This window comes from Limtongia smithiae (genome assembly GCF_038497785.1).
Source record: "Limtongia smithiae strain NRRL Y-17922 unplaced genomic scaffold V1518scaffold_4, whole genome shotgun sequence".
Classification (NCBI taxonomy): domain Eukaryota; kingdom Fungi; phylum Ascomycota; class Lipomycetes; order Lipomycetales; family Lipomycetaceae; genus Limtongia; species Limtongia smithiae.
This window is the reverse complement of record NW_027117625.1, coordinates 477932-501683: the sequence shown is the minus strand read 5'-3', so window position 1 is coordinate 501683 and position 23752 is coordinate 477932. Positions and strand designations below refer to the sequence as shown.

At 52.4% G+C, this 23752-nt stretch overlaps 11 protein-coding genes across 11 annotated transcripts; 6 read left to right on the top strand and 5 right to left on the bottom strand.

Moving 5' to 3' along the window:
- The first annotated feature begins 17 nt into the window (after window positions 1-17).
- On the top strand, window positions 18-1732 carry V1518DRAFT_414796 (WD40-repeat-containing domain protein). The gene is made up of 4 exons (XM_066903662.1): window positions 18-197; window positions 281-386; window positions 447-595; window positions 648-1732. Exons 1-4 carry the CDS (start codon window positions 86-88, stop codon window positions 1604-1606), a joined length of 1326 nt encoding a protein of 441 aa, XP_066760231.1. The 5' UTR covers window positions 18-85; the 3' UTR covers window positions 1607-1732.
- Window positions 1733-1746: 14 nt separating this feature from the next.
- Window positions 1747-2239, top strand: V1518DRAFT_414794 (H/ACA ribonucleoprotein complex subunit 3). Its single transcript, XM_066903661.1, has 2 exons — window positions 1747-1979; window positions 2036-2239. The coding sequence occupies exons 1-2, from the start codon at window positions 1802-1804 to the stop codon at window positions 2050-2052; spliced, it is 195 nt and encodes a 64-aa protein (XP_066760230.1). The 5' UTR covers window positions 1747-1801; the 3' UTR covers window positions 2053-2239.
- On the bottom strand, window positions 2178-3906 carry V1518DRAFT_414793 (Nin one binding Zn-ribbon like-domain-containing protein). Its single transcript, XM_066903660.1, has one exon. The coding sequence runs from the start codon at window positions 3861-3863 to the stop codon at window positions 2301-2303; it is 1563 nt and encodes a 520-aa protein (XP_066760229.1). The 5' UTR covers window positions 3864-3906; the 3' UTR covers window positions 2178-2300.
- Window positions 3907-6824: 2918 nt separating this feature from the next.
- V1518DRAFT_426701 (uncharacterized protein) lies at window positions 6825-7285 on the bottom strand (the record flags this gene model as incomplete). The annotated part of the gene is made up of 4 exons (XM_066905998.1): window positions 6825-6949; window positions 7008-7054; window positions 7121-7177; window positions 7242-7285. 4 exons carry the CDS (start codon window positions 7283-7285, stop codon window positions 6825-6827), a joined length of 273 nt encoding a protein of 90 aa, XP_066760228.1.
- A 377-nt stretch (window positions 7286-7662) lies between these two features.
- V1518DRAFT_426700 (uncharacterized protein) lies at window positions 7663-8404 on the bottom strand (the record flags this gene model as incomplete). The annotated part of the gene is made up of 4 exons (XM_066905997.1): window positions 7663-8016; window positions 8093-8155; window positions 8221-8284; window positions 8352-8404. The coding sequence occupies 4 exons, from the start codon at window positions 8402-8404 to the stop codon at window positions 7663-7665; spliced, it is 534 nt and encodes a 177-aa protein (XP_066760227.1).
- Window positions 8405-8547: 143 nt separating this feature from the next.
- On the bottom strand, window positions 8548-10949 carry V1518DRAFT_372636 (terpenoid cyclases/protein prenyltransferase alpha-alpha toroid; the record flags this gene model as incomplete). Its single annotated transcript, XM_066901399.1, has 5 exons — window positions 8548-8835; window positions 8892-10140; window positions 10193-10289; window positions 10336-10702; window positions 10764-10949. The coding sequence occupies 5 exons, from the start codon at window positions 10947-10949 to the stop codon at window positions 8548-8550; spliced, it is 2187 nt and encodes a 728-aa protein (XP_066760226.1).
- Window positions 10950-11301: 352 nt separating this feature from the next.
- V1518DRAFT_414775 (mitochondrial 54S ribosomal protein mL57) lies at window positions 11302-12581 on the top strand. Its single transcript, XM_066903659.1, has 3 exons — window positions 11302-11889; window positions 11951-12165; window positions 12219-12581. The coding sequence occupies exons 1-3, from the start codon at window positions 11553-11555 to the stop codon at window positions 12384-12386; spliced, it is 720 nt and encodes a 239-aa protein (XP_066760225.1). The 5' UTR covers window positions 11302-11552; the 3' UTR covers window positions 12387-12581.
- Window positions 12582-12790: 209 nt separating this feature from the next.
- On the top strand, window positions 12791-18804 carry V1518DRAFT_414772 (uncharacterized protein; the record flags this gene model as incomplete). Its single annotated transcript, XM_066903658.1, has 2 exons — window positions 12791-18389; window positions 18442-18804. Coding segments are annotated over exons 1-2 (5555 nt in total), but the record flags the coding sequence as incomplete, so codon positions are not given.
- Window positions 18805-18898: 94 nt separating this feature from the next.
- V1518DRAFT_414768 (isoprenoid synthase domain-containing protein) lies at window positions 18899-20557 on the top strand. The gene is made up of 8 exons (XM_066903657.1): window positions 18899-19152; window positions 19269-19423; window positions 19485-19648; window positions 19703-19804; window positions 19857-19917; window positions 19966-20044; window positions 20096-20198; window positions 20256-20557. The coding sequence occupies exons 1-8, from the start codon at window positions 19102-19104 to the stop codon at window positions 20447-20449; spliced, it is 909 nt and encodes a 302-aa protein (XP_066760223.1). The 5' UTR covers window positions 18899-19101; the 3' UTR covers window positions 20450-20557.
- V1518DRAFT_414764 (P-loop containing nucleoside triphosphate hydrolase protein) lies at window positions 20500-21853 on the bottom strand. Its single transcript, XM_066903656.1, has 3 exons — window positions 21801-21853; window positions 21648-21747; window positions 20500-21600 (listed from the first exon to the last, which is right to left on the bottom strand). Exons 1-3 carry the CDS (start codon window positions 21837-21839, stop codon window positions 20546-20548), a joined length of 1194 nt encoding a protein of 397 aa, XP_066760222.1. The 5' UTR covers window positions 21840-21853; the 3' UTR covers window positions 20500-20545.
- V1518DRAFT_414763 (uncharacterized protein) lies at window positions 21827-23706 on the top strand. Its single transcript, XM_066903655.1, has one exon. It carries the CDS (start codon window positions 22115-22117, stop codon window positions 23672-23674), a length of 1560 nt encoding a protein of 519 aa, XP_066760221.1. The 5' UTR covers window positions 21827-22114; the 3' UTR covers window positions 23675-23706.
- The last annotated feature ends 46 nt before the right edge of the window (window positions 23707-23752 follow it).

The window sequence follows — 23752 nt, the reverse complement described above, 5'->3', positions numbered from 1 at the left end:
GGCGCGTCTTTTCGGTAAATTGCTTCGTCTTCAACACCGTGTCTGTCTTCGTCTTTGCTTCAGCGTTATACCCACACACATTACAATGGCGCCTGCCGCGACTAATGCGATCCAGATCGACGACGGTGACGTCGAGATGGACGATAATGAGCGTATCATGGAGGAGAACATCGTTAGCGAAAAGATCATCAACGAGGGCAAGTGCTTCCTACCCCTCATGGCTGTTCTCGCTCCTCTCAGAGCGGCGAAAGGCGAATTGTTGCTAATCCTCACTATTTAGAATACAAAATCTGGAAGAAGAACTCACCGTTCTTGTACGACCTGGTCATCTCGTCCGCGCTCGAATGGCCGACCCTTACCACGCAATGGTTTCCTGACAAAGAGACGTAAGAGCCTTTCTCATATATCCTCTCTTGACTGGTCGTCATGCCAATACGTGTTTTTAGACACCCCGGAAAGTCATATACGACACACAGACTGCTGCTCGGCACGCACACTTCCGGGTACGATCAGAACTACCTGCAGATTGCGCATGTGAACCTGCCCAACATGGAGGAGCCGCTTGATTTACGGCAGTACGACGAGGAGAAGGAGGGTGAGTTCAGGAATACTATGATGGTGCCAAGCTGCAGGACTGACCAAAGTAGAAATCGGCGGCCACGCGGTGTCGGAGTCGCGGATCTCGATCAACCAGCGCATCGACCACGAAGGCGAGGTTAACCGTGCGCGGTACATGCCGCAGAATCCGGACGTGATCGCGACAATGAGCGTATCTGGTGACGTGTTTGTGTTTGACCGCACAAAACACTCGCTGCAGCCGACCGGCGTTTGTAGGCCGGAGATGCGGTTGGTAGGGCACACCAAGGAGGGTTACGGGTTGTCATGGAACGCGCATAAGGAAGGTTACCTGCTCACCGGCTCGGAGGATACCACTGTTGCGCTGTGGGATATTAACACTTTCTCGAGTGCAAAGACTAGCGCGGGCCATCTTGCGCCGACGAAGGTGTTCACTACGCACACCGCGATTGTGAACGACGTGGCATGGCACGCGCACCACGACAGCTTGTTTGGCACTGTTGCGGACGACTTGACACTGCAGATCCACGACACGCGGTCCGCCTCGGCGACGCCGATGCAGAAGGTGCAAGCGCACACTGAGGCCGTCAACGCGATCTCGTTCAACTCTGCCAGCGAGTACATCCTTGCCACCGCATCCGCCGACAAGACCGTCGCTCTGTGGGATTTACGCAAGCTGTCGATCTGCCTGCACTCCCTACAGGGCCACGTCGACGATGTAACCTGCGTGCAGTGGTCGCCACACGAGGAAACAATCCTCGCATCCGCAAGCCACGACCGCCGCGTGATCATCTGGGACGTAGCGCGTATCGGGCAGGAGCAGACGCAGGAGGACGCAGAGGACGGGCCGCCTGAGTTACTGTTCATCCACGGCGGACACACGAACCGCATCTCGGACTTCTCGTGGAGTCCGACCATGCCATGGGTCATAGCCAGCGCGGCAGAGGATAACTTACTGCAGGTGTGGAAGCCTGCGGACTCGATTGTTGCGGCGGAGGACAAGGAGGTCAGCGCGGCGGAGCTGGAGTAGGGTGGTGTTTTATGTGTTATACAGAATAGTACTTGTCTTTCCTCGTGTAGTTCTTGAATTCTGTAGTCAGTCGTCTGGTTGCTGGAGTTCTCGGGCTTAGCGAGTTGTGCTTCTCCCAACGCCGTAAACTTCACGCAACAATTTTTTCCACCAAACCCACCACCCATTCGAAACCCGGCTCACACGCACGCAGCCATGCATCTCATGTACACGGAAGGCGTCGACGGCAAGCGTAAGTACACGCTCAAGAAGCTTACCGCGACTGGCGTGATCACAAAGTCCGCGCACCCGGCGCGGTTCTCGCCCGACGACAAGTACTCCCGGCAGCGTGTGACCCTCAAGAAGCGATTTGGTCTTTTGTTGACCCAGCAGCGTGAGTCCCGAAACGAGAGGGTGCGTAATTCGAACGGCGGATTAACTTATTCACAGCTGAGCCGAGTTACTAAATATGTGGAAACGGAACGAAGAAGATCACGTAGTGCGATGCGGTCTCATACAACACAGCCGACGGCCAAAGGCACATAACAAAAGGGAGGGGAGTTAGGACACTCAAGGAGTGAAAATTGTACGATTTTAGTTAGAAGGAGGATGGGATCCATTACTCGATGTAATATGAATATTTATAACTAGGAATGCAATTCATGCTTCAAAAACACCCTCAACGCCAATGTGACAAAAAACTCTTGAATATCATCTATGGCCTCCGTCGTCGCTCATTGACGTACCTTCCCTTGCCAACTTTGACGCCTGTTTTGGAGCTTGCGACATCGCGCTTATACGACCCGCTCGCAAACGGCGAACCCGCGACACCACCGTCGCCGATCCACTGCTCGAGCAGCTTTCCACTCTGCCGCTTGCGCCAGGCGTCGTCCTTGACGGCCTTTTGGTACTCCTTCTGGTCCTCTCGCAGGTACACGTCACCTGCGCTTGTGTCCTCACCCGCTTTGCGCGCGTGCTTGCTCTGCGGATTCGCGAGGGCGTAGCGGTTGCCGCGATGCGTCCACTGGAAGTTCTTTTTAAGGTGCACGTTCACCTTGCCCGATGCCGCGTCGGTGGTCACAGTGCAACGCATAAGCGTCGCGCCGCCGCATTTTGGGCAGAACTGGCGGGGCTTTTCGACCTCGCCGGTCGGCGGGGCGGACAGTGCGAAGCAGGCGTGACAGCGTAGCATCCAGCTGCGGATCTTGCGTATGCGCGCACCAGAAGACGGGTTGATCACGTTCAGGTTGATCTGGAGCGCAACGTTCTGCATGGCGAAGTCACCAGAGGCCATACCGACCTTCATGATCACGGTGGGGGGGGCCGAAGGCGCAGTGGAGTTTGCGAAGGTGCCGTCGAGGATTTGTTGGTGTTGCAGGGTCTCAGGGGTGATCCAGCTGCCTTCGTCGTCGGATTCCTCGGCATCATCGGTCTCGGTAGAGACTGCAACGTTCTCTGAAGTAGTCACCGCCGGAGTAAGATTTGTTGGAGCAGCTTCGGTCGGTGGGATGCTCGCAGTATCAGTCTCTGGAGTGGTAGGCTCCGTCAGTGGTGCTGAAGTCTCAGCTGGCGCAACGGCCAGGGAAGTCTGTGTGTCCGCCTCGACTGGGGAAGCCGCCTTCTTTTTGTGCTGCTTACTCTGATGTCGGTTGTTTTGAGTGTGAGATCGCTGTTTTCGGGTGACGGGAGTCCAGTCGTAGTTGTCTTCCGCGTTGTCTGCGGTCGTCGGAGCCGCTTCGGTCTCCTCGTGCTCTGGTGGTGCAGATGCGACTTCCTCTGAAGCGTTCTCCTCGGTCTTCACCGGCTCCAGCTTCACATTCGAGACCTGCTCAGCAACCACCTCAACAGTAGAAGTCTCCTCGCTGCTTCTGCTTTCTATAGTAGCCTCAGAAACCTGCTTTTTGGCCTCGGCCTGCTCGATCTGCTGCGACGTGAGGCCGCCTGGTTGCTTTCGTAGTCTCCAGTCACCACCATTCTTCTCGCACTCAAGCTCATACGTCAGCGCAAGGATCTGAAGATCCGGCGAACTCAGCACCGTAAAATCGCCAGTCTTCTTGGCAAAGTCAGACACGGCCTTTAGCGCCTCCGGCCGCGGTTGTCGCACAGTGAGGCGCTCGCCCCAAAGGGCCAAGTTCTGGCGCGCGTTTTCGTCACGGATTTCGCTGTAGACAGCAGGGACGGTTACAAACTCGTCTGCAAGGCCGTGGAGGGTGGAGTAGCCATTACGGATGAGCGGGCCGGCGTCGAGGACAAGAGTAGCGATGTGTGGGACGGCCATGTTGCCTTCTGTTGTGGTGAGGGCGCGAAGTCCGAAAAATTTGTTTGCGCGACAGGACGGCGCGGCTGCGGCGTGGCCCAGAATAGTACACCTCGCCGACTCCGCCAGCTGTGCACACAATTCTGGGGCCATCGCTACTAACTCCGCGGAAGACCCAAACGGAATTATCCGAGAGTACTCCGAGGACCCGACGAGCCGCATCATAGTGCCACATGCGCCGCATACTCCGCGGTGGCGCTTTATGGCGCAGCTTTGGTCATCATTATTCGACGGACTATGATTGGTTGTTCTGTTTTTGGGTCACCCCACGTTCGTGTACTGCCCATTTGACCATATATAAACGGCCTGCCCTCCCTCCCATCACGACATAAACAGCACTCCTACTCTCTTGCACTTACCGCCTCGCTCTTCAAGTCCAGACTCCAGGTCCGCATACTCTCGCAAACGCACACAAGATGTCTGCCTTCGTCTCTGCCGCCGTTCGCTCCTTCTCGCATCAGGCCGCGCCTTCAGTTGCCCGCTCTAGCAAGACGACCCTTGCGGTCATCTCGTACCTCGCTCTAGGCTTCACGCTGCCATTCGCGCTTCCCGCGCGGTCGTCGCTATCCCACCAGGGTTCTTCGCGTTTCGGCTCCGACCTCCAGATCTCCAGCTACTCCCGCTGCCCATGAGCATCTCGTGCGAACGTGCACATCCTACTACAGACTTTACGACGCATAATACACCTACAACATACGCACCCACAGGATCTTTACTCTACCGATGCACACGCATGGAGAAGCGGCCTGGGATGCTACTGATCCACGCCGCGTACTTAGCGTGTGCTGATGGTGTTGCGGGCCGGTCCCGCGCATCGCGTGATTCTGCGGTTTTATAGCGTTTGCGGATCAAGGCGTCGGGGACTACGGTTATTAGCTCTTTTTTGTACATAAACACGTAACGTCTCACGCTATTGTTTTTATCTTTCTTCTGGAGTCATTCGTGTGTCGGATACTGGGTTTCTTTGTTTGAATTCATAGTAATTAATCTGCATGATCACCTTGAATGTGTTGTTTAATCATTGACCACGTGCGCGAACATCCGATCTCCGTGCCCTGAGGGTTCTGTACTGTGCTCAGCGAGCTTCCCCGCACTAACTAGCGTAAGCGTACAGCTTTGTACCCGCGTGGCTTTACCCAATTTCTCCATTTCTGCAGTCTTCTCTCTACAGTGCCTACCGAGCTTCGGACCGTTATAGGGTGCAGAGCAGGAACCACAAGACGACCAGTAATATGGTCGAGACGTTATATCCGCCAACTCTATGACAGCCTACCATGAACCTCCAAGGCCATTGAAGGATACTTAACACCACCACGGAAGGAAAGTCCCTCTCTCCGTGAGTTCAGTTTACCGCTAAGGCCCTAAAAGTACCGGCACGTTACTATTTGCAAATATCAAGATGCACCTCAGTGATGCGTATGCCACAATTGCGCGATGCACCATTGTCATCCCTTCAAGCTTGCTTCCAAAGCGCTCGGTGTATATCAGCCGTTCTAACAATAGCGTGCCTCTTTCCGCCCCTCGGAAGAGGAATGGCCATTGCTGCTCATGAATTCAGCGAGGGTTCTGCTACGTCGCAGCTACATCACACCATTACGCGTATGTGGATGGTTGATTTCAGAAGTCACAGCATTGGGTAGCACGCATGAAGGCTGACAGGGATATTAAAATCAGCCTTAGTAGCATCCAGACGTAAAACAGTAGAATTGGATCAAGAAACTGACAAATGGTCATTGTGTTGAAGTAAAGTTTATCGATCATGTTCCATACGACCGCAACCGTGTGTGCGAAGTAACTAGCTACAGAATCGTATGAAAGGATGGTATGATAATCGCGGACATACTGCACCTAGACAGTCATGACGTCCGTTGCAAATATCAGATTGACAAGATGTCGCGATGAGTCGATGACTGCTGCAGAGTTTGTAGTGACAACAGCCATACGACAGTGAACGACACGTGAAACAGAGCACACAATTTCAGCGAATTTTAACGCCGAGTCTATAGCAGTGAGCGTGGCGAAGGACGATTCGGGTACGGCTGATTGCGGGCGTATCACCTACCTGTGGACGCGACGCAGCGCGACGCAGCGCGACGCGTCCAGACAACCACAGCTGCCGCTGATGCGGTAAGCGACTTAGGCGCAATGAAGACAACGACAATAATGTGTAGATGATCGGTAGCAACAGCGCAGTTGGACAACGAGACTATAAAAAAGAAACAGGAGGAAGTTTTGATCGATGACGGAATTTGAGAAGTGTAATATCGCCCAGACCTGAATCACAACCGGACGGTTGCCAGAACACAATGCGACTTGCAACGCACGCACTCCAACACGCGTCTTGATAGACGAGGTGTTTATAAACGTGACATGTCGTTTCGGATGTCAATGTCCACTTATACTTGGCGCGCGGTGGTGGCATGGTGAAATGCGGGAGGTGTGCCTGCACCGCAGCTGCGCTTTCCAATATTTTGTCGCTCCGCACATAGTATCACAATGACGTAAATTAATTAAAAACAGACAAAGTTCATAAATATGAACTACAGCATCAGATAAGTGCATCTCAATATCAAAAATATTTCAACTTGTCACCTGCCGGATTTGGTAAGTAGTACACCGCGTTCTTCTGATCTACCTGTTCACGGCGCAGCTAGACTTAAGAGTGCAGACGGCTTGCTAACACTTTGCTCTATTCAGAAGAATGCGATCGTTGCGAGTGGTAATAATAGGTCCGATAAACCAGGTCGGCGTCATGCGCTTCAAAGACTGGATAGGGCCAGCTGTGGTGTCCTGCCTACTCTGCATATGCACCATCCAGCGTACGTGTTTATCACAGCATAATCACCGAAAAGATTGAAGCAACGCAGTTATTCGGTAACTGGAGTGTAAATTAAATATACAAGATCACCCAGCCCACCTTCGCTACTCTTTCCGATCTCGACCAAAGCTAGGATCATTAGACTCCTCAGAGCTCGGATTCGCCGCGCCGACACTGTGCTTCTCGACTTCGGCTATCTTCTGGTACGAGTGTCCTGGTTCCCGAGCGGCTGTTGCAAAAGTCAGTTAATGGTATGACCTGGCAATCCATCTTTATAGACAGCGCACCTTTCCGTTCAGCTTCATACCGTTTTCGTCGGTGGTCATTGAGTATGCTACTCGCGTTCACTGTCAGTCGGCTGAGTCTCGACAAATTGTCGCTGCGACACCTGTGTGCCTACCTTTTGACAATAATGTACGTTCCAATAGTGCCCACCATGGCGAGACCCATCCTCTTTCTGTTCGTGGTAATGTCAGCTTGCGCGATTCGCACTTGTTCTGACTTAGGGATCGTGAACGCACATCAGTCGTGGTGCATGGTTGTTCATTGTGCCGTTTGTCGTCATGTCGCTTTTTTGCTGCAATGTGAGAACACTCTGACTGCCTTAGCCTCTGAAATATAGATCAGTAGCGTGCTGAGCTTGTGGCGACGTTAAAGGGAGGAGGGGAGACAGAATATGGTTGCTTGGCGGAGTCAGTCTGGGAGTTGCGTGTTCGCTGCACGGGCTCGACGCATGACCTCCCAGTGGACACCGAATCTCACCGACTTCTGCAGTAATAATGAAGCACAACACAATGGTCTACGAGTACAAGTGCTTGTGATTACACATATCGTACTGACAGATGGTAGAAGCATGTAGTTTAGCGTCTCGCGGATATTGAAGTGAATAGTCAGTGTAGTCCTCTGTATCATACATGCATTTCCAATCTAGTTCACAAACGATCATGATATAAACACGCTACGCTCTAAAGCCGGCACCTCACTCTCCCACGCAAGCCAGTCACTACGCTTGGTAGGCAATACGCCCATACTCGACATCTTCCACACGCCGACGGCGACCGTGGCGAGCTGCATCAGAATGAACACGACCTTCGCCTGCAGAATCCGCGAGTACGTGCTCTCGGACTCGAACCGCGCAAATGTTGATCCAATTGACGCAATAGACTTGACGGGGTTGGAGAACAGCATAAAGGTCATGGTGAGTGAGAAGATCTGGAGGGATGAACCGGAGAAGTAAGACATGATCGCGTTCATCGGAAGGGATTTTGAGGGGCCCATCGCAATGTCCCACGCTTTCTGTAATGCTCTTTAGTAGCTGCCGTCTTGTATTCTTCCTCTCTCAGGCAGAATGGCTCTGCGCATTCGTACGTACCTTGACCTTCAGTTCGTCCCACTCCACCGCACTGGGTCCCGCAGCATCCTTGTTCGCGTTCTTCTATAACAGATCCTCTTGTCAGTCATCATATACAACATTCGTAGTGTACCAGTGCCGTTACACACCTTAGTGCTAAGTATAATATCGGAATCGAACGCAGGCGGGTCATTATATCCAGATACCGCCTTCCTGTAACGAGTCAGCTCCACTTCGTCCCCATCCCGTACCCGCCACACCACATAAACCATGACCGTACTTTGTCACCACCTTACTCGGCTCCGCGTAGGAGGCTAACCACGACGTTGTCATTAGATGATGTAGATGTGCAGTAGGCTGGATTTATCTACGCTGCAATCACGTTTCACTGAAGGTCTGAACGGCGGTCATCAACCCTTACCCCATTCTCATACAAATCTCCGCGGGCTCCACAGATCTGTTATTTGTACTTAAATCTAAAGCAGTTTCTCGTTCGAGTACTTCTTCGCATACAATCCCAGTGCACGCGCAGTAAAGTAAAACTTGTAGTTCGGATATTCGATCATGCAGCTGCGGTTGAATACACCCTCGATACCCTCGGCTTTGAACTCGCCGTTGGGCATCTGCTTGCTCATGATGTACTTGATACCACGTTTGATTGCCTCAATGTCGGGATAATCGCCGAGCATCAGCGCAAGACACGCCCAGGCTGTGTTCACAACCTGTGTTCGCTCGTGCTCGACGTATGTCAACGTTTCGCAGGACTGTTACCACAACTAGTTAGTTCAGACACTCAACCAGAACCAAGACCAGCACATACACGATAGCTCTCGCCCCAGCCGCCATCTTCTCTCTGATGTTGTGCAATAAACCGACATCCCTTTGCCACAACGTCGCTGTTGCTATAAACCTCCCCCTGGTAGGACAGAGCTTCAATTGCAAACATGCCTCCGTAAGTGAAGCAGATACCCCATGAGCCGTACCATGCTCCGCTGGAGTATTGCTCGGACTTGATATACGCAATCGCATCCTGGATAGCCTGCACCACTTCCGCGTGTCGGTAGTCGCAGTGATCGCGGAAATATGACAAGCCGATGACGGTCGAGTCCGAGCACTCGACGTAGGGATACTCCACCATAATGTTTCCGAAAACCTCAGCAGGGTTGATGATCTCAAGAATAGGCGGACCCCGTATCTTTTCATACGACGCAAAACTTCCAAATGAAAATGACCCGCGGTTCTGCAGTGAAAGCAGAACGTCAACGGCCGGATACAGCTTCTCGTCCGGAATACCGCCGTCAATATACGGGAGGCTCTGCACCATAAGAACAGCCTTTAACGCCTCCGACGTGCAATCGCTGACAGTGTATCCCTGGTCCTTTGTTGAAAACGGCCAACATCCAAGTCTCTGATCTCTGTAGGACCCTGACACGCAATTTTCAGTGAATTGCGAGTTTTTTAGATACATATGACCGCGCTTAACAGTCTCCTCAAACTCTGGAAGCTCAGCCGCGCCGATGCCGCACATCACCTGGAGCGCAAAACTTGTGTCCCAGCACTGTACGCCGTTCGTTCCACACATCAACATTCCTTCATTGCTCATAAACATGAAATCAGTGAGACGTGCGCGATGCTGTTGGAAAGATTTTGAATCAGGCCCGTCTTCAATGTAGAGCACCAACAAGTTCATGGCGAAGTTAACCGGTCCAACGCCCAGAGACTTGGTGTTTGCAGCTTCCTTGTGAATAAGATCGACGACTTTCTTTCGGGCGTTGGTTTTAATCCATTCCGGTCGTAAATATTTCTCATACTTGACCAGTGTGCCATTCAGAAAGTTCAAAAGCGGGGTGTGTGGGTAGTAAATGTCGATTACGGAGATATTGTTGCGCTGTGCCGCGAAGTCGATGGTATCGTACGGAGTCTTATAAAGTTCTGTTCTCAAAGCCAGCAGCAGTGGGTCCAATGGCGTTTTGACTTTCTCTGAATAGATGTATCCCATGGGAAGGTAGACCTGTCGCGTGTGAACCCACCACTTGCTGGGATGGATGGGAAGCCATTCGGGTAGCAACCTAATGGAGTTACAAAAAAAATCTGACATAAACAAACTAATATAAGACTTACCACATCTCTGGAGGCACTGGGTTTATGCCATCGTACTCGCAGAGGTTCAGAACGGCAAGCCAGATCTTGCCCCATTGAGGACACCCAATTGCACCGCCTGCAGAATGAGCAAGATGAAATAAACTGAAGAAAACTGGTCTTACCAAATTTGCGCAGAGTAGCCCTTGCGTTGGCTGCCACCGGGTGATCTGCCTCCATGCCCAAAAGTCGTAGCACAACGTAGTTACAGACAGTACCGAACACAGTGCTCTTATCCTCGGAGTGCAAACCCCAGCCACCGTCAATTGGGTGTGCAGTGTTTGTTAAGTATCGAATGATTTCGGTCTTCCAAGCCTGCGGCATCGGCGTCTTCGTATAGTAATGGACCGTGACGGTGCCGATCAAGAGGAACATTGGACCTCCATATCTGCAGGACCACTGACCCTCTTCCTGCTGCAGCGCACTGAAGAACCGCAGTGAATTCAGCGCAGCATCGTATGGTTTTCCCGTCTGTGGATATTCTGGGAGACCCTGAGCAATAATTCGTCAGCACATGTGACAGTCAATGCAATAATGAATCTAGTAACAATACCGTATCGAGCCCAAGGAAGTACTTCTCAAACGCTGACTGGGGCCGGTGCTGCACGACCTCATCGTCATTGAGATACTGCCACTTGTATTTTCCGACAACATCTGAGTACAGACGCCATTTGGAGAAGTCTGTGTGGGGCAGTCCGAGGCGGTCGGAGGGGAGTACGCCCGTGACGAACCGCGACATGGGCGGGGTGGGGTGGAGCAAGGAAAAGGCGCGTCAGGTAGAAGAAGAAGAAGAGTATCAGCCAATGGCCAGGAAAGAACAGCGACGAGAAGACACAAGAGAGCTGATGACGGGAAATGGCACTCGTATGGGAACCCGAGACGAGCTCATTGTTGTTGATGGTCGTACAAGTGCCCCAGTGGGAGTTCTCGGATTAATACGAACGCCCGTGTACGCGAATACGAATTACCCGAGCACGTGAATGCACCATATTGCTGTGACAGTTAGCACCGCAAGCGCGCCCGCACCGCACCGTCGTCGCCTATGGGTGAAGTCTCGTGCGCTTTGCGTGCAGTTTCCCTAAACTTTTGCATCGCGGAATTGACTGAGCAAGAGAAAACAGCCTCCCGCGAGCTGCTCCTCGGTCCTTTCTTGCGTGCGCGCGGCAGAACTACCGGACACCGGTCGCCGAAGAGATTGGGGTATGTCGCTGTCTGTTGCAGCGCACTGTGAACTGCGCTTTCGTTGGCGCGTGTCGGGACTGCAGTTACTAACGAAAATTCTTGTCTTGCTGCAGCTGGCTCAGCTTTCATCGCCAATCGCAGCACTTCCCTCCGGTCCACAATGAACCTCTTTCGGTCGTCGATTCGGCCATCGGTGATCCCTCGGTCGTATCTGTACAGCAGTTTCTTAGTATGTCGGACACAGATAAATCCACAGCGCACAATCGTCTACATGGACGGCCTGACCAAGGACGATCGGATCACAATCGCGCCTGTTCGGACTGAGTACGCAGCACGCCTTGACCAGACCTACACTGAAGTCGAGGATGCCTGGCGGAGATTGACAGGCGAGCACGCTGCCGCGTTCGAGCTCCCCCGAGAACTGCTTCTCCAGGTTTTCACCCACAAAAGTTTCCGACATGGCATTTTCCCTTACAACGAACGACTCGCATTTTACGGTACGACTTTCCCAAACTGGCCTGACTGTCAATTGCTGTATGCTGATTATTATGCATATAGGTCGCAAGTTGTTCACTTTACAGATTGCATTGCTCGTCTCCGCAGCCCCGTCGGAGAGCCTGACAGCCATCGCCGGCAAGGACATCGACGCAGTCACGGCACCCACCGCCGACCACCTATTACACAGCCGGAATCCCATTTTCAACGTCGCTAAGGCATCCCAAATCCTCCCACTTATCAAATGGAAATCGGCAAAGAATTTTGAAGACGTTCTGGTAAGTGAATAATACCATACTCGAGATTTGGCCATTGACTGACACTATTATAGACCGCGCCACCGCGCAAGAGCGGTCTTTTTGAAGCTGGCTCGCAGACAATATTTGCATCAATAGGGGCCGTCGCCATGCACCACGGCGGCGCCAAGGCGGAGCAGTTCGTGAGACGCGTCGTCATGGGCGGACCTTACGGAATCCTCAAGGTTTCAGTAACGAGTTAACTGCAGACTGACAACTCTTGCATGACCTTGAAAGGCCAAAGTAGCGTGTACCACTGCCAGCACAGACTGACGTTTGAGCATGGCCACACATAGATGTATATACTTGGAGGTGTCCTGGTATAATGTAATATAACAATGTTTGTACATACACACACATGCACACGCATCCAAAATGCAATATTAGATCACTATCAATAGATCGCAGTTGCACAGCTATCACTCGCGATAGAAGTCCAGACCGCGCTTAAGGTTCGTACTGAGAGTATACAGTTCAGCTAAGCTCTGCATCTTTCCTATAACAGTAACGCGCAAACATTATTACAGTGGAGGAGTAAGAACCTTAAAATTAGCAAAAACTCTGCTTGGATCTGCTCCCGTCGGGATCAGCCGCGCACTGGGAAACTCATACCCCAACACATAGAACACAAGTCCGCAGTCACCGGCGTTTCTCCTCATTGCCTGTTCGGGAGCGGCCGACACGCTTGCAGATACTACTGTGGTCTGTTGGGCACTGTCGTTATAAGGATCACGACTGCAGGTAACTGAAAAGAAAGTCGGCGACGACGCTACTTCGGGGATGACCTGCCAACTGGCATCAAGCATACACAATGACGTCCTCAGCATCCTCCGCATTCTACGCACCAACTATTAAGGACAAACCGTCTGCAGTACGCCATTTCTTTGACAAGCCTGTCCGTCGCAATTCTTCCCTTCATGTCTCTGGACGAATCGTGTCAAACGGCACGAGCGTGTCTGGCCAGTCTTCCCTATCATCATCATCATCATCATCATCCTCGGCAGTCGGCACCGCAAACACTTACGGTCAGCGCACACTGGTCCCCGAAACAACATTGGAGAAGCGATCGGAGCGAGTAGATGCATTATCAATATATAGTTCACGGAGCCGAGGGTTGAATCGATCACACTCAATGCGCGGTCCGCGCGCGCCGCCTCTCGAACTCAACGCCGCGTCTCTCGATCATGTCAAGCGCCTTCTTCACCAACTCCTTCAGAAGATGGAACTATCACCAAAACTCGTCGCACGGTGGGAGAGGGCACTGCTGCCAATTCTTCTCCAGGCTACCGACGACTTGGATCTCGATGTCAGAGGTGGCGACGCAATCGACGTACGTAACTTCGTGAAGGTTAAGCGGATACCCGGTGCTACGCCAGATGATACCGTGTATTTGTCGGGTGTTGCCTTTACAAAGAATTTGGCCCTCAAGTCGATGCCTCGTGAGATCTCTGGGGCGAGGATCATGCTACTAGCATTTCCGCTGGACTACATTCGCGAAGAACCTCCCAAAGACAAGAAACATACTGCCGTGGCGACCAGTGTTACCAGCGACACTTCTGGCGAGGGTATGTTTGTGTTTAGGCGGTACGGCAATAGGGATAAGCTGCTCAATGGTAAGCCTGAGCAGCTCGGATTCATGTCACTCAACTGCTTGGACAAGGAGACAGAACATCTTGAAAATGTCGTCAAAGCTATCGCTGCTCGGCGACCACATTTAGTTCTTTTGGAGCAGCAAATTTCGGGACATGCGCTACAACTTTTGCAGAAAGCGAATATAGCCGTCGCTTATAACGTCAATCCCAACGTCATCAGAGCAGTTGCAAGATCTGCATTGGCCGACATCGTGACCTCCGCAGACGACTTACTAAACGACGTCGAAAATGAAACTGCAACGATCAGGGTCGGAACATGCGAAAATGTGGAAGTCAAGACGTACGTTTTCGACGCCAAGACCAAGAAAACATTCATTTTCATGTCCGGATGCCCTCCTCAGCTAGGGTGTACGATTGTACTGCGCGGCGGAGATATGAAAACGCTTGGCCAGATCAAAGTCATCACGAAGTTCATGTCATACGTCATCTACAACCTGAAGCTAGAAACGCATCTCATGCGCGAAGAAATGGTGTTGGTACCTGCACCGGATCAATTGCGACCGACGGTATACAGCGGAAATTCACAAATGGCGACGGATGATATAGATCTTATCTTGGATGACGACACTGGCTACTACGACGCTCTTGTCAAGTTGCACAGCGAGACGATTGTGTGTACTTCGCCTTATGTTCAAATTCCGCAGCCGCACTTGCTCTGGCGAGCTCGCTATATCGAGAAACGACTTCAGATCTTAAACAAGACTGCGGAAGAGTTCGACAAACAAGAACATCTCCACAACGAAAGCACAAGCGAATTGATCATTGTGGAAAAAGACAGCGAGAAGTCAGCGAATGAAAAAATTGAGCGTCCAGACGACAAAGATATAGAAGATACTGGCGAAGCTATTGAGCTATCGGAGAAATACAAGTATCTCAAAGATCGTGCGGAAATTACGATGCAGGAACTTATACGACCGGAGGTTCTAGCGCAATTACCAGGTGGCGGCAAAGTGATTCTTCCACAAATATGTCGAGCACTGCTGAAACTGGAAAGCGACAAATTGAACTATATCGCAGCTATTCAGAAGCGGCAGTGGGAGGCGTATTTGGCGCATATTTCACAGTATCTATTTGATCCGTTTGCATACCAACATATCACAATTCTTTACTCTTTGATTTCGGAGATCACAACCGCACCTTGCACTGGTCCGGAATTAGTGTCTATACAGTACTACGGCGAAGGAGATTGCACACTTGGTCAATTTATTGAAGGAATCTGTGATAGCTTTGATCAGCAATGCTCGGACGGCTGCTCGTATACATTGGCGCAGCATTACAGGTCATATGTCCATGGCAACGGGCGCGTGAATGTTTTTGTCGAGAAGCATCCGCCGCGATTCCCAGGAATGGAGCACCATATCTTGATGTGGTCACATTGCACAAAGTGTGACATAACGTTGCAACCGTCAGTTATGTCGGAAGAGTCTTGGAAATACTCGTTCGGCAAGTACTTAGAGCGATCATTCTGGTCTGCACCGTTGTCTATGAGAGGCGATCTTTGTCATCACGACTTCCATAAGGACCACATCCGTATATTTGGTGTTCATGGTTTAGCAGTCAAGTTTGAGTACAAGGATATTGAATTGCTAGAAATTTCGTTTCCTCGAACACAACTACTATGGAAGCCGCAGATCGACGTGAGACTACGAGCAGAGGAGTATTGCAATATTGTGGAACGGATCAACAAGTACTTTGACTCTGTGCTGATGCGCTTGACTTCTGTGCGTGTTGACGAGTTTTCATCTATCGATCGTACCGAGGAATGCAAGGCTGAGATTGAAATTATGTGCACGCGCGCGCAGTCAGAACAGACCGACCTGAAATTGAGGCTGCAAGATCTTTATCAGCAGTCTTCGTATCGCGAGTATTTACCGCTCAATGCAGTCATCCGGTCGTTGCAAGAATGCGTCGTACAATGGGATCTCGATTTTGCGGAGTTTGATCGGAACTTTTTTCCTTCTGAGAAAGATATCACACGACTTACGGCCATACAGTTGAAGAAGATGTTCTTGGAGCGTGATACTACGGCGAATACTATGGGCGGTGCGGATGACAACACGGAATCTAGTACTCCGGCTGTGGATCTGACATCCGCCGTTGAATTGATGCCGGTTCAATCAAATACTAGCCAGGTCTCCATCTCACCAGTATTGACTGCGACTGCTTCTTCGGGCGGCGATTACTTGGAATCTCACGCTCCGGCTTTGACGACGCCTGAATTCGCTGCACCACTTGGATTCCCGTCGCCTGGATTATCGTCAATTGCAGCAGTTCAGAGGCGGATGAACAAAGTCACCGAAGTTCCTCCCGGAACTTTTTCCAATGATAGGCCTAAGCTTACTGGCCTTTCAGTGGCACCTATCATCCCGAATGACGCGCAGATGCAAAGGGCAGCAAGTGAACCTGTACTCCCAGTGAGTGAAGCTCAAGACGAGGATAAGATGAAGAAAACTGTTTCATCAATTGCTGCTCCTGTCGATGAAAACACTTTAAGTTCAAAGAATTCAGTGATGCCGTCGCCGCCACCACCCATGGCACTTTTACCGCCACCGATGCTCTCCGCGGATACTGATACTGTTGTGGTGACAGCACAGGCAGCAGCGCGAAGCAAGCCAACTACGGCGAATACTAATTCACTACGGCGGAAAGTGCGACCAGACAACCTTATTCTTCCGCCTGCGACGCAATTCCGCCATCGTCTGACTCAAGGAACGACGCGCGAACTCGCGAGACAGCTGCAATTGAATCGCGGTGGAGATGTGCACGGTCCACCAACGTCGGTTGCCGGCGTTGGCTCCAGCTTTGCGGTTGGCCAGAGTAAGGTGATTTCGCTTGCACGACACTTTGATCAGCTCTCTCGTGAATTTGAAAAGGAGCGTGCACGCGAACGGAAGAAGCTTGCGCAGGGTCGGTTGCGTGCGGTAGGATCGTCGAAGCCGATTGTTGAGGTTATTTATCAGAATATCGAGGATGCGGTCGAAGAGGACGAGGATGACGACGACGATATGAGCTCGGATGATCTTAATTCCGATGATGAGTTATTCTCGGACTCTGGAACGATCGGACGACGGAGTAAAACTAGGCGCGCTATTGCAGCGGAGAAAAAGCGCGAATTTGAAGCAGCTGGTAAGACTACTGCAGAGACTGTGGGAGAGTCGAGTTCAAAGGCGCCAGTCGCGGGAGGGTCAACGAAGTCTACGGCAGCTAGTTCGTCGACAGCAGGCAACGAGCACTCTTCGATGCTACATTCTGAGAGCGAGTCGGATTCCATTGCCAAAGCTGCCGGGAAGACTCCTAGCGAAACCGATTCCCACACGGAACTTCTTGATCCCGCACAGACAGTCACGCAGGAACACGACGCGGTGCAAGAACAGGAACCACAGGCGCAGTTATCGCCGTCAATGGTCGCAACATCCACGCAACCTGCGTCGGCCAGCGACCATCCGTTCCAGCAGGAGCTGCCGCCTGTTCCGGAGAAGCTGTCACTGATGACCATGCTATCTAATTTCTGGGCAGACCGGTCCGCGAGTGGATGGCAGCCACTGGATTATCCATTGCAACCCTCTGAGCACATATTCATGGACTCTGATGTCATTGTTCGCGAAGATGAGCCGTCGTCTGTGATTGCGTTTTGCCTGTCGTCACCGGATTATATCGAAAAGCTGGAGCAAATTCGACGCGATGACGATCAAATGTACGAAACATCGTCAGATGATGAGGTGGCTCAGGTGTCTTCGCAACCGAATTCGCAGATATATGCGCGTCAACGAACAGAGAAACCGGACGGAAGCGGCGGGTACGGCAATGGCGGCAGCGGTTCAGCTGGACGGCGACCGCGGTCACGAGAAGATCTCGAGCGGTGGTTGTTGAAAGAAACCGGCACGCATTTGAAATATCAGTTCCAGGAAGGCACGGCGAAGTTGTCGTGCAAGATCTTCTACGCGGAGTTGTTTGATGCGTTTAGATCCGTTTGCGGGTGCGATGATTACTATATCCAGTCATTGTCGCGGTGTATCAAGTGGGATTCTACCGGTGGCAAGTCTGGATCCGCATTTTTGAAGACGCTGGATGATAGGCTTGTTGTGAAGCAGTTGTCCCCATCCGAGTTAGACGCGTTTATCAAGTTTGCACCGTCATATTTCCAGTACATGGCGCAAGTATTTTTCCACGACTTACCATCCGTGATTGCAAAGATTATGGGATTTTACCAGGTGCAGGTGCGCAACCCGATGACAAACAAGTCAATGAAAATGGACATCATTGTAATGGAGAATTTATTTTACGACCGGAATCTGCTGCGGATTTTTGATCTCAAAGGGTCGATGAGAAATCGGCATGTGGAGCAGACCGGCAAGGCGAACGAGGTGTTACTGGACGAGAACATGGTTGAGTATATCTTTGAGTCGCCGTTGTTTGTGCGGGACCATGCGAAGAATATGCTGCGCGCGTCGCTTTGGAATGATACGTTGTTTTTGGCGAAGATGAATGTCATGGATTACTCGCTTGTGATTGCGATTGATCCGGACCGGCACCAGCTGGTGGTGGGCATTATAGGTGAGTTCGCGTGGACAGTGTGTAATGGTGGACAGTTACTGACAATACACAGACTGCCTGCGGACTTTTACATGGGATAAGAAGCTTGAGAGCTGGGTGAAAGAGCGTGGGTTAGTCGGCGGCGGCGGCAAGGTGCCGACGGTCGTGACGCCGAGACAGTATAAACACCGGTTCCGGGAAGCCATGGAGCGGTATATTTTAATGGTTCCTGAGTAAGTTTTTTGCCGGTTTGTCATGATCGGTGCAGATTGCTAACGGTGATGAAGTTTTTGGTATCAGATTTAATACGAGAGGGCTGCAGGATGGGAGGGGGTGGTATATGGTACGGTTATGACATGTAACATTAGGGAGGATTGCACTTTTTTCTTGTGTTTTGCAGTATGATATTGAATATAACGCTTTCAGCTATTCGAAGGGGCAAATATGATGTCTGTGGGGGTGCGGCTCTACGAGCGCGAGCCCAGACGACGGAAACGTGAGGACTTTCACGTGAAGATTTAGGCGTTGTTCTTGGGATTGTTCTCCCGTCTTGGATCCACATCGACGCCATTCATTTGGGGCTGTGGACTGAAGGCCAAGGACTGCGCACGAAGTACGTGTTTGAGTGATCCTGCCCTCTATAAGAACATGCCCACGGGCGCTGTTACTCTCGCCGCTACTTCGTTGTAATAGTTTCCTCCGCCACCCTATTCATTCTTCCGCCTGGCTCCGGATGACTGCAATGCCCTCTGAGAACACGCAGTGGACCCCCGAAAGCGAAGCTGTGAGTGCGCATTCTTCAGCCACAGTGTATTTGTGGGTGCTGACGATACCGGCGGTGTTCATGGGCCCGCGTGCTTGACCGCACGCGACCACGGCCTACGCCGCCGCTATACACAGATCGTCCTCGGCCCGTTCAACTACCTCGAATCGCACCCCGGCAAGGATCTGCGCCGCGTATTTGTCGATGCGTTCAATTTCTGGCTCAAAGTTCCAGCTGAGTCGGTCGAGATCATCACGCGTGCGATCGCGATGCTGCACACAGCATCGCTACTGTACGTCGTATGCCGAGTTTCACGAGGGATGAGTGCGCGGTGCTAATTGTACGGTCTTTAGTGTCGATGACGTTGAGGACTCGGCGACGCTGCGCAGGGGATTACCTGTCGCTCATAGCATATATGGCGTTGCACAGACTATAAATTCGTCGAATTACGTGTACTTCCTTGCGCTGCAGGAGCTCTCACGGCTGAATAACCCGGCTGTGTACAAAATCTATACGGGTATGTGCATTCATGGGGGAGAACTCTAGTGAGACAACTAGCTGACAAGTTAAGACGAACTGTTGAATCTGCACCGTGGACAAGGCATGGATCTATACTGGCGAGACTCGCTCGTGTGCCCGACGGAGGAGGAGTACATCGCGATGGTTGAAAATAGTGCGCACACAGACTTTGCGGGGTGAGGAGGAACAAGCCTAACAATTCACAGAGACGGGAGGACTCTTCAGACTAGCTGTGAAGCTCATGCAGGCCGAGTCTGAATGCAAGGTGTAAGTGCGCTTGACTATTCGTGGCGGGGGACAGGCTAATGGCAGAAGGGACTTTGTGCCGCTGGCAAACATGATTGGAATTTTGTATCAAATCCGGGACGACTACATGAATTTGCAGTCAGATCAGGTGTGTTGACTTTGCTGCACAGACTTTAGAAATTGTGCCAACGGTGGACAGTACACCAAAAACAAAGGCTTCTGCGAAGACCTTACCGAGGGGAAATTCTCATTCCCAATTATCCACAGTATACGACACGACAAATCAAATCAGCAGATTCTCAGTAAGTTTGCCTATTGTATACTTCAGTGAAATATACTAATCGTAACAATCGTTGAAGATATCCTGAAACAACACTCGTCAGACGAGTCACTGAAAGAGTACGCGGTCACGTACATGCGTGACGTGACGCATAGCTTTGACTACACAAACATGGTGAAGGAGGAGTACGCGCACAAGATCCTTGAGGAGCTGGTGCGCTTGGACGTGGAGACGAATCCAATGCTGTTTAAAATTTTGAACAACTTCCAGTAGTTCCATGAGTGCTCGATTTAGCTGGAGATTTTGTTGTTGTATGGGCATAGTTTATGATATACATAGTGAAATTGAGTGTACACGGCAACTGAATGACTACTTGAAGAGCTTTCTCAATGAGATCTGGCCCTCGTCGTTGCGAGACAAAACCTTCGCGACGGCGAGCTCAAAGTCCTCCTGAGTGACGTGGATTCTGCGCTCGCGCAGAGCGTACATCCCTGCCTCGGTACAGACGCCCTTGACTTCGGCACCTGAGCAGCCGTTCATTTTCTCGGCAATTTTGCGGAGGTTAATGCCGCGGGTGAGGTTCATAGAGCGGGAATGGATGCGGAGGATATCGGTGCGGGCCTCAAGAGTGGGCGGGGGGAACTCGATCTTGCGGTCTATGCGGCCTGGCCGCAGCAGGGCGGGATCGAGAATGTCGAGGCGGTTGGTGGCCATGATGACCTTGATATTCTTAGAGGACTCGAAACCGTCGAGCTGATTGAGAAGTTCGAGCATGGTACGCTGGACCTCGGAGTCGCCGCCGGAGCTGCCCTCAACGCGCGAAGAGCCGATGGAGTCAATCTCGTCCATGAAGATAATACTCGGCGCGTGCTCGCGCGCCATGACGAAGAGCTCGCGCACCATGCGGGAGCCCTCGCCGATGTACTTTTGCACGAGCTCCGAGCCGGACACGCGGATAAACTTGCACTCAGTGTGGTGTGCGACCGCGCGCGCGAGCAGGGTCTTGCCGGTGCCAGGAGGACCATAGAGCAGCACACCCTTGGGCTGGGCGATGCCGAGCGACTCGAACAGCTCGGGGTGCTTAACCGGAAGCTCGATGACTTCTTTGATCTCCTTGATCTGCTTGTCGAGACCGCCGACCATCTCGTACGTGCTATCGGGAACCTTCTCGACCATCATGAGCGAGACGAGCGGGTCGACCTTGTTGAGCAGAATCTGATGGAGCTGGTAGGTGTCGGATCGTAGACACACACGCAAGGAGGGAGTGATCTTCTTGATGTCGATGTCCGGCGACAGGTCCACGACGTACTTGCCCTCGGGGTGTACCTTGACCAGGACCTTGGTCTTACCCATGGCCTTGACGACCTCGCCGACATAAGAGCCGGGCTCTTGCAGCAGCTGCAGTTCTTCGCGCAACAGGCGGACTGTGGATGTTAGTGCGTGCCGCGATCGATCGGTGGTGTGGACGTACCCTTCGCGTTGAGTGCGTTTCGCTGGGCTTCCAGGCGTCGCAAATTCTGTGTCTTGTCGCTGATCTTAAGCTCTGTTTCCTCGATCTTCTGTGTGTAGTACTGCGTGTATTATTAGCCGAAGCCCGCAAAAACACCAATACGACTAGACTAACAGGCTTGATGCCGCTGTCGCGAGAGATGGAGACGGCCATTGCTGGTAATGATGACGATGTTTGGGGAGTTTAGTCGAGATCCACGTACAGTGGCCACCGACTCCAGACCACGTGACCTCTCTGCTATCTCACCATCGCACTTCCACTTCCATCTTCACGGCCACTCTCCCCTAGTTCCCCCGCCAGCGGCGGGTTTGAGGCGTATTCCAGTCTTTCACGTGGTGCTTCTGCACCGCAGCCTGACTTTCACAACGTTGAAATTCGGCGCGGAAGTGCACTCGTACTGAGTCATATCTTATCGCGCGAACGGCGTAATGAGCGCGGCGAGGACGACGCCGGACGAGCTCGAGCGGTTCCGGAGTGACTGGAAGAAGGAGGTGCAGCAGAAGTGGCGGCTTGAGGGCAAGAAGGGAGAGCGAAAGGTGTCTACGTCTGCCTCGGCGCCAGTATATGTGCCTGCACTTGCACCGGCGGCATCATCCCGGATACCGCCTCCGTCGGCGATCTCGAACACCATTACCGCTACGAGCCCGCACGTTGCCGCGAAGGTTGAGCACACAGATGATAACGATGCAGACAGCGTTGCGGGGGACATCGGTGTCGGCGAGGAAGAGCACCTTAACTCGTCGACCGAGGACCTGCTGCAGCAAGTCACCCAGCTCGACATTAGCGCAGAGATCAACGATCAAGTGGCGGTAGTGTCCGCGATTCCTGCTCCTGCAACGGCAGCATCAGCGGAGGCATCAACAGCAGAAGACACGTGGAGCAGTATCGGCAATACAGAGCCGGAGGAGGGCGATTCGGCCGCGGACCCTGCTGTTCTCGGCGGGCCGGAGCTAAGTCGGTCGCAGCGCGCACTGAAGCTGTACGAGCTCGCGGTCGAGAAGGAGCGGGTCGACAACCTTTCGGACGCGCTCAAGTATTACCGCCAAGCGTTCCGGCTTGACGACGGTGTTGACAAGCTGTACAAGAACAAGCATTTCCCCATCGGCTCCTTCGCGAAGGCGCCGCTGCCGTCAACCAGAGCCACTACCTCGACAGTACCAACAGACAAGACCGTGTCGTTACTGTCGGACTACGCCAACTACGATGCCGAGCCGGAGGACGAAGACGTACCTGCGCCGTTCATCGCGCTGCCGAACGAAATTATCAACGTGATCCTGCGCGTCTTAGCGCTGCAGGACCTGTCGGCCTTCACAAAGGCTTCATACGCATGCAAACGCATTGCATACCTCGCGTACAGCGACCGCGCCCTCTGGCAGGGACTGTGCATGAAGGAATACCCGCGTATGAACTACGAGCCCGTGGTGGACGAGAATGCGGTTGCGACGGTGTGGCACAACGACTGGCGGCGCATGTTCCTCGAGCGACCGCGAGTGATGTTCAATGGCATCTACATTTCGACATGCAATTACCACCGCTACGGTTTGGCGGAGTCGTGGAACGCGCCGTTCCACATCGTCACATACTACCGCTACCTGCGCTTCTATGAGGATGGCACGTGCATTTGCCACCTCAACACGAAGGAGCCGCTAGAGATCGTGCCCGAGTTCCACCGCGAGCTCATGCGCCGCGGCATGTTCCGCGGCACGTGGAGCATGACGCTAGAGGGCCGCGTGCGCATTGAGTCGCAGGCCCCCACGACAAAGTACTGGTACTTGCAAGAGCTCGATATCCGCTCCGTCGGCCGCGCACGGCATAACCGTCTCAACTGGGTGGGCTTTTGGAGTGTCGAGCGTGCGAGCAACGAGCACCGCGAGTTCACACTCCATCACGAAAAACCGTTCTACTTCTCGCGTGTCCTGTCGTACGATCGCGGCCGGCCACTTGCGGCGGCAGCGGCAGCAGCTGCTGTTGACAGCGGCGGTGTATAGCTAGACAATATAATAATTCCCGAATAGAGTAATACTTTACGCAATTCACGGACCTTCAGGCTGTGCCACAGCGCATTG